The 16,585-nt window shown below is 55.1% G+C and overlaps 1 protein-coding gene across 3 annotated transcripts in view; it reads left to right on the plus strand.

Annotated features, from left to right (window-relative positions):
• Positions 1 to 1,495: 1,495 nt before the first annotated feature.
• SLC43A2 (solute carrier family 43 member 2) overlaps positions 1,496 to 16,585 on the plus strand; it is a 33,419-nt gene continuing 18,329 nt past the window's right edge. Inside the window, exons 1-5 of one of the 3 annotated variants that reach the window (XM_026105574.2) lie at positions 1,496 to 1,581; positions 3,978 to 4,174; positions 11,276 to 11,465; positions 12,423 to 12,478; positions 13,227 to 13,303. In XM_026105574.2, coding sequence (XP_025961359.1) covers positions 4,015 to 4,174; positions 11,276 to 11,465; positions 12,423 to 12,478; positions 13,227 to 13,303 — 483 coding nt within the window. In that variant the 5' untranslated portion in view covers positions 1,496 to 1,581; positions 3,978 to 4,014. Of the gene's footprint in view, positions 1,582 to 2,738; positions 2,813 to 3,977; positions 4,175 to 11,275; positions 11,466 to 12,422; positions 12,479 to 13,226; positions 13,304 to 16,585 lie in introns of those variants that run through there. The other 2 variants (XM_064523315.1, XM_064523317.1) reach the window with 2 other exon arrangements.

Here is a 16,585-nt window from a genome sequence, read left to right on the forward strand (position 1 = left end):
AGTCAGCAACGCCGGCCTGTCGCAATGATCCTCCTGACCTCTTTTGGCTAGTGAAAAATCAGCCGTAACGATTTTACGTGGCCACCTTCCTTCTACCACGCGTGAGGGCCCAGGAGCAATATCGACCCCAACATCAGCACATGCCACCTCGTGCGGCAGTGGGCAATGTTCAGCTTGCAGCGCAGCAGGTCCAGGCACCAGCGGGGAAGAGCCTGGTTTATAATGAAATCACGTGCAAATTTCTACCAGCACAATTCCTTCCCCTCCCCAAGGCCTTCTCCGAACCAGGACCTGGCTAGAAATCCTGCAAAGAAACGCTTCAAGATATTTAACGTAAAAAGAGCGCAGGGCTCTGGTGAGCTCAGATCCAATGCCGCCCTCCTGGCTTAATGGTTTTATTTTATGAAACAGTCTGACTGTATTACTGCTCTCGGGGGTCTCTAGGGATGGTGATTTTTTGTCCAGCCTTGGAGCGACTGCAGTCAGCCCTGGGCGCGCAGCAGCCCGGCCCTGCCAGGGCGACGGCGCAGTGGGGCCGGGCACTCGCCTGTGGGTGCCAGCTGCCAAAGCAGCCTGTTACCGGGGGCTGCTCTCCATCCCCCCTGTGGCGGGGGAGCAGTCTTCCGTGGGGATTTAGGGAACAGGTTTGGTGCCTGTTAACTGAAATTACTCTGCGCTCCTGGCCATATATATACGAGCAAAAAACCAGTCCTTAAATCGCTGTGAACAAGGCACGGCTCCCCTCATCGCGGCAAGAACGGAAGCTATAATTAAGACACGGCTCCTACATGTTTAACGCTTGCAACGCAGCTCTGCTGCAGCGGTGGGCCCGGCCCCCGCTCCCACAGGGCCCCAGCCTGCCGCGGCGGCGCTGGGCCGCAGAGGAGGCGTCAGCGAGGCCTCGGCGGCACCGTGCTGGCCCGGCCCTGGCCTGGAGGCACTGGGACGCTCGGGGCCTCCGCTCGCCTCCCGCGGGAGGCCCCGTTTTGGGCCTGCGTGGGCCAGGAGCGGTGTCGGGGCGGGACGCGCACCCCCCGCCGCGGCCTTGTTTCCGCGATCGGAACGCCTCGGCGGACGGGTTTGTCCTTCCCGCCAGGGACGCGCCAGGCGGCTCGCTCCGCGGCGGACATTTTGTGCGCCGTCCCGCCGGCACCGCTCTGCCCGGGAATCCTGCAGTTAAAATCGGGCGCTTAAGAGCAGAAGGGGGCATGAGGAGCACAGCAGGGAGGCTAATGGGTACGGAGGCACTTTGGGGGCCGCTGCTCGACACCCCCCCGCCCGGCGCTGCCCAGGGGCCGTTGCAAAAACGCGAGTTTCAGTTAAGGGTAAAAAAGGGGGAGTGGGGGGGCGCTTCTGGGGGGCGGGGCCGGGGCGCGAGGGGCGGGGCCGGGGGCGCGAGGCCCGGCACGTGCCCCCCGCCGGCGGCGCGCGTCGCCTGGCGCCCCGCGCGGCGGCCGGGCGCGCCCATTGGCCGGCGCGGCGGCCAATGAGCGGCGGCTCCTGTTTTCTCCGGAGGGGCGGATAAAAACACCGGGTGGGACCGCGGCGCGGAGCGGCGGCGGCGAGCGCGGGCCGGGCGGGGTGAGTCGGCAGGACGCGGAGCGGGGGGAGAGCCGGGTGCTTGGGGGGAGTGGTTGTGGGGAGAGCTGGGAGCTTTGGGGGTCTGTAAGGGGGAGAGCCGGGTGCATCGGGGGATTGATAGTGGGGATTGCAGGGTGCTTTGGGGGGGGTCTGTAAGGGGAAGAGTTGGGTGCATTGAGGGAGAGCTGGGTGCATTGGTGGGGTCTCTAGGGGAGAGAGCAGGGTGCATCGGGGGGAGCAGGGTGCATGGGGGGTGATTGGGGGAGAGCTGGGTGCATAGTGGGAGCAGGGTGCATTGGTGGGGTCTATAGGGGAGAGAGCAGGGTGCATTGGGGGGAGCAGGGTGCATGGGGGGTGATTGGGGGAGAGCTGGGTGCATAGGGGGAGCAGGGTGCATTGGTGGGGTCTCTAGGGGAGAGAGCAGGGTGCTCTGGGGGGCTGGTTGGGGGAGAGCAGGGTGCACTGGGCTTTTTTGTAGGGGACCAAGTAGGGTGCAGGGGGGATTGGCTGGAGGAGAGTGGGGTGTGTGTGGGAGAGCAGGACGTGCTGGGGTTTGTGAGGAGCAGGGTGCCTGGGGGGTTGTAGCTGGGAAGAGCAGGGTGCGTTGAGGGATTGGTTGTGGGGAGAGCAGGGAGTGCTGTGGGGGCCTTCCTGGGGGAAGAGCGGGGTGTGGGGGGCTCTGTGGAGAGGGAGTGGGCTGCATTTAAGGGAGAGTGGGGTGCCCTGGGGGTTTGCAGAGGGAGCAGGGTGCATTGGGGGTTGATTGGGGGAAGAGCAGGGCGTATGATGGAGAGCAGGGTGCATCGGGGCATTGCTTGAGGGAAAGTGGGGTGCACTGGGGGATTGATGGGGACAGCGGGGTGCATGGGGAGGATTTATGGATAGGGAGCAGGATGACTTGGGAGATTGGTTGGGGAGAGGTAGCAGGGTGCATGGGGGGTTATTTGGCTATTTAGGGAGAGCAGGGTGCGTCGAGGGATTGATGGGGGAAGAGCAGCCTGCGTGGGGGGATTCGTGGATGGGGAGTAGGGTGCACTGGAGAAGAGCGGTGTGCTTGGGGGGCGGGGGGGGCAGAGAGCAGGCTGCACAGCACGGAGGAGCCGTGCTGAGGAAGGGCACGTGGGCCTGGGGAGGGGGCCGGGAGGGTGCGGGTGCGGGTGCACAGGATGGGGAAGAGGAGGCGGCGGAGGAAATGCGTCGCGGGCTGCGCTGGGGGCAGCGGGCCTGCGCGGTGGGTGGGCACTGCCGGGGCGGGGGGGGCTGACGACTCGCTTCCTGGGGCTGGTGTCCCCGTGCCAGCATCCCTGTGCCGGCTGCTGTCACTGTGCCTGGCCCCCTTCCAGGGGCTGGACCAGGCCACCCCCAGAGCAGCCCAGCGCCCTGCAGGGAGCCCCCCCGGGGGCCCTGGCATCCAGCCAGCCGATTTCCCCATAGAGCCGGGCATGCTCTGCACCAGGGGGAAAGAAAAATCCCAGCTTGTCCGAAATGGCTACCTGCCCCCGACCCTTCTGCGCATCGCGGAGCTCCCTGGAGCAGCCCCTTGGCAAGCCAGGCCTGCGGCTGCCCGGCTGCTCTCGGCTGCCGGCCCCGGGGACAGGTGGAGCTGGAGACAGTTAATCCAGCTGCAGCGTCCGCGGGGCCCGGGGATGCCAGCGCGCTGAGGGGATGGAGCAGCATGTGTCACCGCATGGGCTGTCCCTGGCTTGTGCAGGCAGCCATCGCATGGGAGGGGAGGGTGTCCGCCTGGTCCCCCGGCCTGGTGACCCTGTGGTTAGCGAAAGGGCTCCTTTCTGGACAGTTTGTGGAATAAATGATGTGCATAGGGCCAGGCCGCTTTCCAGAGCGGGTCCGTGAGCCTCGCGGGGTGGCTCGATGCAGTGGGTCACCGAAATATTGGGTGGGGGGATGTCTCCGTGCAGGCAGACCCCAGGGCTGCCCCTCTCGTCCCGGCCTCTCCTGCCCCTCGCGGAGCTGGCAGGTCGGCTCGCTGGCTGGAGCTGCCGGCTCTGCCGCGTGTTGCCTGGCTGCCTTGCAAACAAACCCCCCTGCCTCGGGCCGGTGGTGGGGAGCGGGCTGCAGGCAGCTGCGATTTGCTGCGTTCTCATACCTGTTGCTCAGGAGGTGGAACGGAGTCCTTGAAGGCTCCTCTGCTGCCCAGCGTGCGGGAGGGAGCCCCAGGGGAGCCGGGACAAGGGCACTGGGCTCCCTGTCCTGCCTGGTAACTTCACACCCTGCGTTAACTGCAAAAATAAGTTTTACACCCGAGTGTGTGTCATTCAGCAGGCAGCCCTGCTTGCTTTCTGGTGGGGAGACCTTTTCAAACCATGGCTTTTGGGCTCTCTGAGCAGCACGTGCTCTATCCGAGACCTTACTGGGTGTTACTGCCGTCCCTGCAGGTCGAGGCTCTCGACGAGGCAGTCTTCCCCCGCAGCCATGGCGCCGACGCTTGCCACCGCTCACCGCCGGCGCTGGTGGATGGCCTTCACGGCCATCATCGAGAACCTGCTCTTCTCCGCTGTCCTGCTGGGCTGGGGGTCGCTGCTCATCATGCTGAAAGCAGAAGGGTTTTACTCCTACCTGTGCTACGTGTCGGGTGAGGATGCTCGGAGGGGCTGGCTGGCTGGAGGCGCGTGTGAATAGGCTGCTGCTGAGGCTTGCCTGGGTGGTTCCCTGCCTTGGGGGGGTTTGAAGGGGGCTAGAGCAGGGCTGAGCCCCTGGTCACTCCCGGGGTGGAGGGAAGGGATATGTGCTCCTTGCCAAAACCGATGGCATCCTTGAGATAAGTAACACCTGTGGTTGCTGCTGCTTGGCAGAGTGAATGGGAAAGAGGCCTTAAAGTTGGGCTAAGCCTTCCTGGACAGCCTTTTCTGCTTGGCAGTGGGTTCTTCCTCTGTGTGGAGGCCTGGCTGGTCTCTGCAAGGGAAGGCAGATGCAGCCTGATGTGCTTGGAAGATGGTGAGTTGGGGGAAGGGTGATGTAGCAGGGAGGGTGTCCTAAGCATGTGGAAGAAACTATGGGCACCCTTTCTGTAGCAGGAAAGAAAAAGAGCATGGATGAAAACAGGATTGGTGGAGTCTACTGTTGCTGTTTGGGAGAGGCTGGAGAAGTGAAAAAACTACTGCAGTTTTGTTCCTCTCCCTCTTCAAACATCCAGGATGTGCACAAACCAGGCTGCTTCTCCATCAGGCTCTCTGAAATCTGTCTTCTTTCCCAGCAAGAGGAAATGGTCATCTATACTGTCTCCTTCCCTGAAATGCTGTGTCTGTAATGTGGGGAGGATAACGCTGGGAATAATGCTGTGTAGGTGGATGTAGATTCCCCAGCCTGGGCATGGGGAGAAATGTGGGCTAGGGATGCCCCGGTGCAATATGATGGGCAGCAAGGTTAAAAGGGAACTTGGAGTAAAGGTGGAGTAAAGCATGGACTCGGAAAGCTGCTTTAGTGATGGGAAGGTTTGTGTGTGCTGCCTGATAAAGAACTGAGCAAAGGCAGGCAAGAGCTGGGTGTTTGGGCTCTGTCCAGAGATTTGAGATGGGAAGGTGGATCAGCCCAGCTGGGGCTGGCGAGTGTTGGTATGGAGGGTAGAGGAAGCAGCGAAGGACAAAAAAGGAGGCTGAAGTGAGTACATGGACCCCAGAGCAGTCAGCGGGTCATGGCCAAGAATGGCTGGGAAGTCTGAGATGTGGGGAGACAAAGTCCAGTCAATAGCTGACTCTGAATAGTTGTGATGATACTTTACTCTGCTTTTTCTGCTAAGCCAGCAGCAGTTTCTCATTTATCTACAGTCCTTTCTTCTCTGTATGCCTGTGGGTGGCTGCCTCAGTCTTGTACACCCAGGGCTGCTGCACCCAGCAAACATGCCTTTTCTTTTTGCTTTTTCTATCAGCTATAGCCTGGCTGCTTAATCACCCTCCTATCTCTGCTTATAGTGTGATTCTTCCAATTGTCCATATCATGTATGTCTCCAATGGGGCTCCAGACTGAGAGCTGTCTTCAGCTGGAGACCATTTAGGACTTCTGGTCAAGGCTGCTCTGCTCTTGTCAAGCCACAGCAACTTTGTCAAGGTGGAGGCTTTCTGCCCCAAGATAAAACATGTGAGAGTTGATAAGCAAATGCTGACTGTCTCTGGAAAGTGGATGCTTTCTTACCTGCTTCCTGAGCTGAACCCTGTGGCTGAGAGCCCTGCTGCACTTTGGCCCACCCCGTACTGCTTGCTCCGATTCCTTTCAGTCCAGGAAGCCTTTACCCAAAAACCAGTGCGATTTGTCTCAGCTTCCTGCTCATGTTTGCCAATCTGTGGTCTGTCTGGATCTCCCTACGGGAGTGCCACATACCGCAGGGGAAGATGTAAATGTTTGGATTGGGATGGAATTACTGCCCTGAGGGTGGTTTCTTCTTGCAGTGACCAACCTGCATGCTGAGGCAGAAGACCTTAAGCACAGAAAAGAAATTTGTCTTGTTAAATGTTCTTATTGCCCTCAAGTATCTGGCCATCAGTGTTGATTTTAGTGATGGCTTGCGATGAGCAGCAGGGACCAGTTATGCTGGTTCCCTTGTTCACCTGTGCTTGCTCACTCTTTCTGTTGTTGTCCTCACAGTAGCAATCCCAGTGACTTGGTAGGGAAGAACCATGGCTCAGTGCGAGGACAGCCAGCTCTCTTGCAACTGCCATGCTGTGGTGGCAGAAACCGCGAATGGCTTGGGTGGCTCTTGGTGCAGAGCTGAGTTTAGCCTTTCCCTGGGATTAGGATGGCCTGGGACTGTCCTTCCCAATGTAACCTGTTGAGTCTTATAACTGTGAGTGGGTGCTTGGCTGAGGTGAAGTTGGTAACAAAGAAATTGTAACCAGTCGCCTTTGGGCACTTGTTGTTCCTGATGCTGCTGTTTGCCTGCAAGTATTGCAAAAAAGACTCTTCCTAATGAGCCAAAGGTTCTTGGCAGGACTTTCCCTTTGTCAGCAAAAGCTCTGCACTTTGTGATGCCCTCTGACAAAAGAGAGAACTAGACCTTGTCCCTTCTGCGGGCTCTTCTCTGAAGGCATCAGTAGCTGTCCCAAAAGTGGCTGCAGTTCATGGAGGGCTCATCTTCCTATTGAACCCCCCCTTTTTCTTGCCTGCCCTCAGCTGCGATGTTGCATTTTACTCAGCCACCCTGCAGACATGTGGGATTTGCTTGACTCTAACTCGGTTACATAAGAGCACCTAAAAAAATCCACATCAAAGTTACAATTTTTTTGAAGCAATTGTGCCCAGGGTTTGAAGGGAGGGCTACACTTGTGCCAGGCTGGACGGCACATTTGGCCACACTCTGGGAGGTACGTTAGCAATTTGCTGACAAGGAGTCTAGTAGTGGCACTTTGTTCCTGTTTTAATTCTACTGCACGTTGCCCTTTAACCAATTTGAAGCAGCATCTTCTGCTTGGTGCAACTGCTGATTCCACAGTCTTTATCAGGATCGCGGCCTTATCGGCTCCTGGGGAGCTCAGTCTGCTCAGGGCCTTGCGCTGCTGCCATGTTGCATGTGTTGGAAAGGCCTAAGCCTTGAGCTTCCCGAGATAGGTTAAAAAGTTCTTGAGCTTGATAATATGTTCACAAAGAGCAGAGATAAGGACCCAGTGAGAGGGCCTTCCTCTAAGACAGAGCTGCAAAAAACCCCAAAAGATAAGTTAACTTGGTTACCACGGGCTAATGTGCCTTAGTGACAGGCAAAGGAGGAAGGTGCTGCCTCACGGCCCTTCTCCCGTGGGGACCCTGGGGTCTGTGGTGGGGACCTTGCAGCCTGAAGGTCCCTTCTGAGCTGGTGAGATGCGATGACAGCTTGTGGGAAGGCTGCACGTGTGACCCTGTAAACAGGAAAAGTGTGAACCTGGTAAATGTTCAATGTCTACAGGAAATGCGCTGCGCTGCCTTGCAGCTGTCACCGGTGTCGGAGCACTGCGGCGTGAGAGCTGCTGCAGAATAAACCTTTGCTGGGGGAGCGAAGGGGGATTTAAACCTATGTGAGATTGCACCTCACTCAGGAGGCTTGTGGCTGGGGCTGCCTTTCTGGGGGCCGTTCAGTGAGGTTGTCCTAGAGGTGCAGGTGGAGGGACAGGCAGACAGAAACCTGAATTAATTGCACTTGCAATGGCATAGAGCAAGAAGGCCTGCACATCTCCTACCGGTTCCCAAAAATATGACACCATCCTGAAAAGAGAAATCACATTCTTGTGCGGCCAGTTATTTCCATGTCCCCTTCACTTTGATTTTCACCAACCCTTCCAGGCTTTTTTAGGAGAGGAAGGTGAGGCCACACAGACTGTCCTCCCCCAGAGAGCTATTGCCAGGGTGGCTGGGGGCACCTTGCTTAGTCTTATCTAAGAAACAAGATGAAAGAGAAATCTCTCTGCTGTCTGAGATGGCGGTCACTGCTGTAAAAAGCCAGACTCATTCCTGTAGTACCATGGTGTGTGCCTGGGACTGCCAGGAGGTCAGCAAAGAGTAGTTAATGATTGACCCTCTTATGAAACCTGCAGCACCTAATTTGGGAGAAAGAATGGCTTTAAATGCTCCAGTAACAGCCGGAACAAATCCCAGTGATGAGCGTGACACAAATGATTAGCGAGGCAGCCTGCCTCTCACCTAGGCTCTGTCATTCTTTAAATAGTAACTTGAACTACTAATTGGGCAGCAGAAATCCTGCTGCCTGTGGTGGGAGCACGGGGAAAATAAGCAGGATGTTCTTGTAATCGCCGAAGAAGGCTCGCGGCTGCTTCTGGCTTGAGGGCGAGATGGCAGCGACCGAGCCGCTCGCCTGTTCGGGCGGCAGTCTCTTGTGTCAGATGGGGCAGGCTGGCACGCGGGTGGACTTGGCAGGAGGATTTGGGGAGGGCACCGGCGTGGGCACGGAGCCGGCCCTTCCCCAGTCGCTGTTGCTGGTGGAGCCGGGGGCGTAGGAGACCTCACGCCGCAAGGATCGGAGGGCGACGCGGTGCCAAGGCCTGCTTGAATCACTTCCATCACGCCTCAGCAAATCTCCTCTTGTTGCTCAGGGGCTGCTGCTATTTTCACAAACTATTTTTATTTCCATGTCGCGCCGTCGCCCGGCCCCCGCTCGGGGCTGGCGATGAGCAGACATAAACAAGGTGGCTGGTAGAGGCAGGGACTGGAGTTTGGCACCTCGTCCCCAGCTTTCCTGGCTGCCGGGTGCAATCTTGGGAGGGGGCTGAGCTTCCGCACGGTCCCAAGGCCGGTCCCTTGGCCTGGCCGTGCTCCTGCCCTAAGCGTTGGCTGCCGGAGGCTCTGCGCTGAGCAGGCATCTGCTCACCGAGCTCCTCGGGGCCCTGGTGCAACTGTACGTGCCCCATACATTAAAAATAATTCATCTGCTCTGGTTTTCAGTGCTGAACGGCTCTGTCTTGATCTCCCCTTTAGGAGGGCTGACAGGCTGTTCAACACGCGCGGGCAGGAGTTGTAAGGTCGTTGCCCTGTCCGTGTCCCTCCACCCCTCTGCCGTGGCCGAGCTGTCTCCGCAGAGTGCTGACACAGGGAATTCACTACTGTTTTGTCACTTTTTTTCCCCTTGTTTTTCTGAGTTTAACCTCTCACCCACATCTGTTTCCTATGAACTTATCTGTGTGGAGAGCCCAGAAAGCCACGGTGCTGTGGGGAAAGCCACGTGGCCGTGGCCCCTGCCTGCCCCACGGAGATGCTGAGCAAACTCGGCATGTGAGACCCTGGGCCAAGGCAGGAGGAGATGGCGATGTGAAGATTGATAAAAGCAGTCAAATCTAATGTGAAAGCTGCAGGGAGAGTCCCACGTCCAGCCAGGACGGCTTTCTGGCTTGGAGCTCGGGCTGGCGCGCTCCCCTCTGCAGAACGGCTGCTGGTGGGACCTGGCCTTTGGGGGGATAATTCTGCCATTTACTATGGCTACCTAGGACTAGCAGAGAAGAGAAGGCTGAGGGGACAAAATGAAGTTGTCAATCGGGTATGAACAGCAAAGGGAAGGAACAAATAGTCATCGCTGACCGCAGAAAGCTTGTGACCCTGTTGGTCAAGGTGTTGGTGAGAGCAAGGCAAAGGGAAGCAGAGAAACGCCTTACGGCCTCCCCAGGATATTGGGAGGGGAGAAGAGGGATGCTTTGCCGGCAGCTTTTAAGCCTCCGATATCGGCGTCTGAATTTCTGCTGATAGCCCGTGTCTGGATGGTGGAGCGTGGCTTGTTTGCGATTGATGCATGGCTGGGAGGGTTATTTTGGCAAGTGGAGCAAAATCACCAGCTTGGAAGACTTGGGTGAAACCATAACTGTAGCAGTGCAGAGGCTTGACTGGAAGGGGAGCAATTGCGAGACTGGGCAGTGTGATCTCCACTGAGATGGGGTGGGCGAGAGGGGATCCTGTCCACAAATTGCACCAACAGCAAATGTCAAGCCACCAGTACATGAGGGATTCCTGCTAACTAGGTCTCACTGAGAGGGAGCCCTGCTCTGGTCTTGCTTCATGCAAACATGGATGTAGATGACTTCTCTCTCTAATCTTCCTTTAATGCTGAACTCTGCCAGATCAGTTATTAAATATGGAGGAGAGTGCTTTATGTCACTGGCTTGCTGCAGCAGTAAAAAAACCTGAGTGCTTTGTCATACCGACAAAGGTTACTCAAACCTCACGTAAGCGCTGGGAGAGGGAGGGGTGGAGCGTGGTACTACTCTGGGTCTATGAAAGTCTGATGGCACACACTTCAGGAGTTATAAGCCTGCTTGGGATAGGTTTGTAATAGAGTTGACATCAGGCAGTGAAACTGCTGCTGCAAAGAAAAGGGAACTTCTTTCTGTTTTTTTTTTTCTGAACTGTCCTGTTTCTGTGCCTGTTACACAACCCGAGCTCTGTTCTGCGTGGGAGTTTGCATGCAGTGTTCCTCGTGTAAAGGCAAGAACAGAAAGCTGGAGATATCATTGATCTGTATGGCCTAAACTAACCTGGAAAGAATAAAAAGTGTTAATTATGGGGCAGAAGTTAAAAAGAGGCATGCATCCATAAACAAGCTGAGAAGGCAGTTAACTGCCCTCCTGGGAGCAGGGTAGTTAAATTTAGGAGGGATCTTCTGAGCCGGTGGAGTCAGGGAGCCGGGCTGGCTGCTGTGAACCTGTCCCTCGTGGCGGTGCCCGGAGCGAGGGCAGGAGGCTTGTCATTTGAGAAAGCCGTCGCTCTACATCAGGCCCCATCAGCCTCGTGTCTGGATCTGAAGCAGATGCTTTGGCTGTAGTTAACGCTTCTAGTTTACTTTGGGGACGGATCTGTGAGAACACGCTGGTCTTGGATTAGGAGTACCTTGTTTTTGTATTAATCCCTTCCAGTCCTACTGGGTTTAGTCCCCTGTAATTGCAGAAGCCTTATTGTGTAGCTGCTTTTATAAATTAGTGAATCTCTGTCCTTCATGTGAGATTGTTGCCTGGCTGCTGCTTCATGGGAGATTTGTTCCTTGGTGCCCGGAACCCTTTCCTGTTCCCAGCTGAACTGACCGTGTTTCCCTGGTCCTCCTGCTATTCTTGTTCTCTGCTTCCTCCAGTTTTCACCGATTGTAATCAAAAGTGGGGGGGCGATGTGTGTGTGCTTGGTGTGTTGTGGCAGCAGGTCTTTTCCCTTTCCTCCTCACCATGTAGCCACAGCCTCCATCCTGCACACTGCAATGATGATCCTCTGTTACCCCGTGTAGGAAACTCCACCGACCACCACGAGCAAGAAAACAGCACGGCTTCGGAGAACAAATGGCCTTCCTGCAATGCCCAAGACGAAATGCTGAACTTGGCCTTCACCATTGGGTCCTTCCTGCTCAGCGCCATCACCCTGCCCCTGGGGATTGTCATGGACAAATACGGCCCTCGCAAGCTGCGGTTGCTTGGCAGGTTGGTGTCCCGGGCGCGCAGGTGGACTTGGGGGGTGAGAGCTGGACTTGGGATCAGCCGAGAGCCGCCAACCACGCGTGGGGCCCTCGAGCAGCTCTTAGATGGCTTCAGCCAGCATCAGGCAGCACAATAAGTCACTCCCTGGGGGACAGGCCTGGGACTCGAAGTCCAAATTTCAGCTCTCCAGCATTGCTGTGTGCTCCCTGGCCAGATGGAGCCTGGAGGAAGAGCAGTGTCGTCGTGAGTCACAGAGGGTAGCTTTTTCCCTTCATCTTGGAACTGTGTCCTAAGGGACGTAAAACCAAGATGTTACATCGCAGTTTGCCAGCGCCGGGGAGTTAACCCTGGGACAAATGCATCCTGCCTGCCTTTTCTAGGTTCCTCCTTTGCCACATCGTGCTGTGTGTTGATTTCTGCCCCAAGCAGCAAAGTTGTCAGCCTCTGTCAGAGCACACAGGGATTAGTGACTTTGGGGGCACACTGGGTCCCAGCTCTGCTCAGTTTTTAATGCCTTGAACTGTACCAGAAACCAAACTGGCCTGCAGGCAGAGCAGGGAGAACAGGGCAAGTCCCTGTGACTCAGACCCTTTCTGAAAGAGGACTGGGAAGGACTGTCAGTGCTATGGCCACAGCTGTGCTTCAGGGCGAAGGCTGCTGTGTCTCTGGTCACCTCCCGGGGAGGGCTGGCGAAGCTCTGCACCAAAACCAGCAGGGAATTTGGGTCCAGCAAGAGCCACGTCAGTGCTGGGAGGAAAGGCTGGCTCTTCAGCCCGTGTGCAAGGTTTGTCTGTAATACCTGGGCATTTCCCTAGATTTTTCTTCCCAGATTGCCAGTGTTCCCACCTTTTATACAAACTGTACAGCGGTTGCTTAGCCCAGTGCTGAGGAGGTAGAGACATGTAATTTCGTGCACATAAGGCTTTCAGTAAAAGACTCACGGCTTCAATCCTGTTTCAGTGCCTGCTTTGCTGCCTCCTGTGTGCTGATTGCATATGGTGCCAGTAACCCAGACTGTAAGTAGGCCTTTCTGTGCTGAATTGGAGAGGTTTTGGGACTGCGGTGCTGCTGAGGGGCTCGGTTCTGGGATGCGGATAAATGTGCATGGAGCTGTGGGCTTTGACCATAACCTTTCCCACGCAGTACCAGGGTCTTGCTGGGGACATGAGTCAAGAGGGATGTTAGCTCAGAGGCTCTGGAGAGGGCTGTTTTTGGCAGCTCTAAGTGGAGAGCACAGCAAGGGCCAAGCACCTGAGATAGCCAGGTCTCAGCTTTGCTTTTGGGCAGGTCCAGGTGCTGTAAATGAGCAATTACAAACAAGTTCATGGCTTCCTCAGAGTTAGGAAATAGGTAATTGCATGCAGTGTGCTCTCTCAGGTCCAGGGATGGATGGAGCTTGCTCCTCAAGACCGGATAGTGAGGTGGCAATTTTAGAACAGTTCTTGAAAGTAAATCTGCCTTTAAGATCCATTCAGACAAGCTGCCTCGGCAAGACCGTTCCTTAGAGAAAAGAAACCCATCCGTCCTGGAGCGAGATGATCCCATCCTGGCTGCTGCCTCCGGGCAGAGCCCGTGCCCTTCCTTGCTGTGTGGCTGGGGCAGTCGGTGGGTGATCGGATGAGCTGGGTCAGGTGCAGTGTGCCACTTTCTGAGGGCGTTGATTGACTGAGGCTTCACATGTCAGGACCAAAACCCTGAGAGCTCTGTGGTCTCCTCTTCTCCCCACCCCAGTAAACATTCTTGGGCTTTTTTTTATTGTTGCAGCTCTGTCTGTGCTGATATTCATTGCGCTGGCTCTGAATGGCTTTGGTGGGATGTGCATGACCTTCACATCACTTACGGTAAGTGAAGAATTATTACATGACTGTTTTATCCCTCACTGTGGCTGTGAGCTGGGCTAGCAGGAAAGAATGAAGTGGATCTTTTGCCTGTAGCTTGAGTAGCATGTTTTTATTTGGGTGCAAATAAAAAATCAGATGCACTCTTATATCTGAAAGGCTGAGTATTAGCTTGTTATTCTAAGTTGTGGATTTTTGTCTGTGCCTTGCTACCTGCATCTCAGGTGAAGGTGAAAAGGAGGTTTTTTTGTGTTAGACTCAAATTGCTGTGTGCCTGTATGCAAAGTGCTCAGCTATCTGGGACAGGGCGAGGGCAGGTTGCACATGTGTTTGCACTGGATTCAGCTTTCACATACTGAAGAAAGAACCAGCAGGGCACAAACCCCTTGCAGCCAGGTAGGACCGGCTTTCTCTAAGTGCTGACTAACTGCTGGGCTGCTGATGAGAACGATAACAACCCCGGGATTGTTTGGGGCAGGGGAGAACTAATACAGCCTGCGCAGGGCTGTATCGCATCTCTCCCCAGGAGAATGGTTGTGCCTGAACACAAAAGCTTCTGCTCTCGTAAGGGTGCGAGTCCCTTCCAGGTTTTCTTGGAAATGCTGAGTTGTTGAATGCACCCAGCTCCATCTGCACAGACAGCTTAGATCTGTTGAGTTAGTCCATTGATTGCAAGCATCAGTCAGCGGCTGTCAGCTGGCTCTGCATTTTGGGGTTCTTATTGCCTGGAGATAGAAGCAATATCGTTCTCAAAGTAGCTGCTTTGTTTTCTACCTCGTTATCCTGATCCTTGTCAATGTGGCTGAAACAGGGCTGAGTGGAAAATCTCCCAGAAGACAGCCTAGGAAGCACTGACGCTTCTTGGGCTGGAGTTGAAAACTTTCTGCATCACCTTGAACTTGCTGCTAAAGTTGAACTTGCTGTTAAAGTTATGCTTTCTGTTAAGGTTGCTTTTGATTTAATGCGAGTTAGACACTGGCTGAACTCCTGAGACCTAAATTTGGCGGAGGCGGGATTTACAGATCACTGTTTACTGTGATGTTACTGCAGCTGTTGCTTTTATACATTTAAAGCTTTCAAAACTCTGTGCAGATGACCTCTCGTTTGTATGTGATGTCCCTTTCTGGAAGCCTTGGCCATAGCCCCAAAGGACTGTGGGGTAAATGTCATCCTGCCATGCTTCAAATAAAAGCAAGGAAGAGAGGAGCACATAGGAACTGCTGTGGGGGAGAGGAGAGGGCTCCCATCCTGCTGCTACCAGTGTTGGTCACTTTGTGTCTGGGTGATTATTAAGGGGAAACGGATTATTTCAAAGCCACCAGAGATAATGGGAGGGAGGGCAAGGAAATACTGGACGTGCAGTATTGTGGCTTTTCAGCAGAAGAAGAAATAAGTAGAGCCACCTATTAGTGTCCTCATTAGTGAGCCAGTTCCAGAGCACTGTGGAAATACGGCTGCTGCAGGAAGGTCAAAATATCTAAGCTTTGAGGAGGTCTGAAGCGAGTAGCGATGCTGTAAGTTTGCACAGGGAGGCGTGGGGTAGAGCCCATCTCCTCCAGGCAGTAGCACCTTTTGTGAAGAGCTGGGATGGCTTCAGGCCTGGCTTCTTGAATCCAGGTACAGATATTGCTTGCTGTGCCTCTGAGCAGAGCCGCACAGAGGCATTTCAGTACCTGAGGCATGTGAATGTGATTAAAAATAGTCTGAAGTGGGAGGGAAGTGCGTCGCCTGAATCACAGTGTAGCTGGGACCAATGACTGTTAGAAGCGCATGTATCTTATCCATTGGCACCTTATGAGTTTGTCCTTGCGTGGTTTTGCCTGCAAGCCGGGGAGGCCACAGTTGGTGTCTCAAGAACCATCTTCCATGATGACGTGGTCCCTTGTGTCCCTTGTGGACTCGGGTCTGCAAGTGCCGTAGGTCCCTCCTGGCTGTCTCCACGGGCCGTGGGGAGGGAGATGGGGATGGCGGGTCCGTGGCTTGCAGGCCCGGGGCCGTGTGGTTTGCACACGCACCGTGCTCTGTACTGTGCCTGGAAGGTGAGGCTGAAATGTGTGCTGGAAGGGGAGGCTTGCAGACCTTTTTAAGGACGCTCACTGCACACAGCCTGTGAATGCTGATCGACGTCTTGTGCCAAGCAAGTTTGTTCTGGCTGACACAGGCGCTGGCTGCAAGCGTGCATGTGTGCACGCAAGTCGGAGCAAGGTGACTTCCCTCCCCGCCAGCTGCAGGCGACCTGCAGCGCTCCAGGAAAGGGATCAAGCCCACTGGTGCGTGAGCCAGTCCCGTGCTGCCTAGGCTGCTTAGAGTGGCTGTTTCTTAGCAGGATGAGCATGGAGGGAGCCTCTGTAACGCGTGGCTTTAGGATGTTGTCCTGTGCTGTGGCTCAAGTATCAAAACCCCCTGGGACACCTGTGTCCAGTGAGCAAAGCCCGTTGCAGGGACCTGCAGCCCCTGTGCCAGGGCCAGGGAAGGAGACGAACGGGATCTCCCAGAGAAGCAGCCTGGCAGCTCCGTGGAGCTTTGCCTCTGGGGTTTGGAGCCTTTTTTAGTGACGAGCCGCAGGATTTAATGGAAGCCAAAGGCTAGCTGCAGAGCCAGAGCAAGCCGCCTTCGCCGGGCGCCTGGTGTCGCGGCTCGGGGAGGCGAGCGAGCAGGCGGTGGTGTTCCCGGCTCTGGGACCAAGGTCAGGCTGTGCCTGTTGTGGAAACGCAGAGGGGCGATTTCTGCCGCGTGACTCGGCCTTAGCCAATATACGTGAGGACTGGGAATGGAAACAGATCTGTGTTGGTGGCTCTGACAGCAGCAGAGGAATCTGGCGCTGGTTCTGCTCCTAAGCTATTTCATGCAAAGAAATAAACATGTGTGATAAATTACCACAAAGAGCCTTTTATAGATTGTTTTCCTCTTCTGTTTTCCTTTCAAAGAATTACAGCTGCTTTGCTCTTATTCTCCACTACAAACAGCGCCCTTTAATTTGGTGGGGGGGAGCGTCTTTGCGTAGGGAACCTTTTCTGCTCGGAAATCTTGGGAGTATTTAGGGCTCTGTGATCTTTTGTTTGTTGGAGAATAAGAACAGGATTTTCCATATGCCTCTGACAAATGGGGCACTTTGAGGTTTTCCTGGAGAACATATTTTTAGTGCCTGTATAATGTCCAAATATACCTCCTGATAGGGAAAACAAAGTTTAGCTTGAATAGAAATACCATTTTCTAGTTGTCTAGTTCTCAGTCCCTTGATTTTTTTTCCACAGTTCTCTCAAGCAGTCCTTGCAAGACAAAGGA

Source organism: Dromaius novaehollandiae, chromosome 19 (assembly GCF_036370855.1).
Source record: "Dromaius novaehollandiae isolate bDroNov1 chromosome 19, bDroNov1.hap1, whole genome shotgun sequence".
NCBI classification, from domain to species: domain Eukaryota; kingdom Metazoa; phylum Chordata; class Aves; order Casuariiformes; family Dromaiidae; genus Dromaius; species Dromaius novaehollandiae.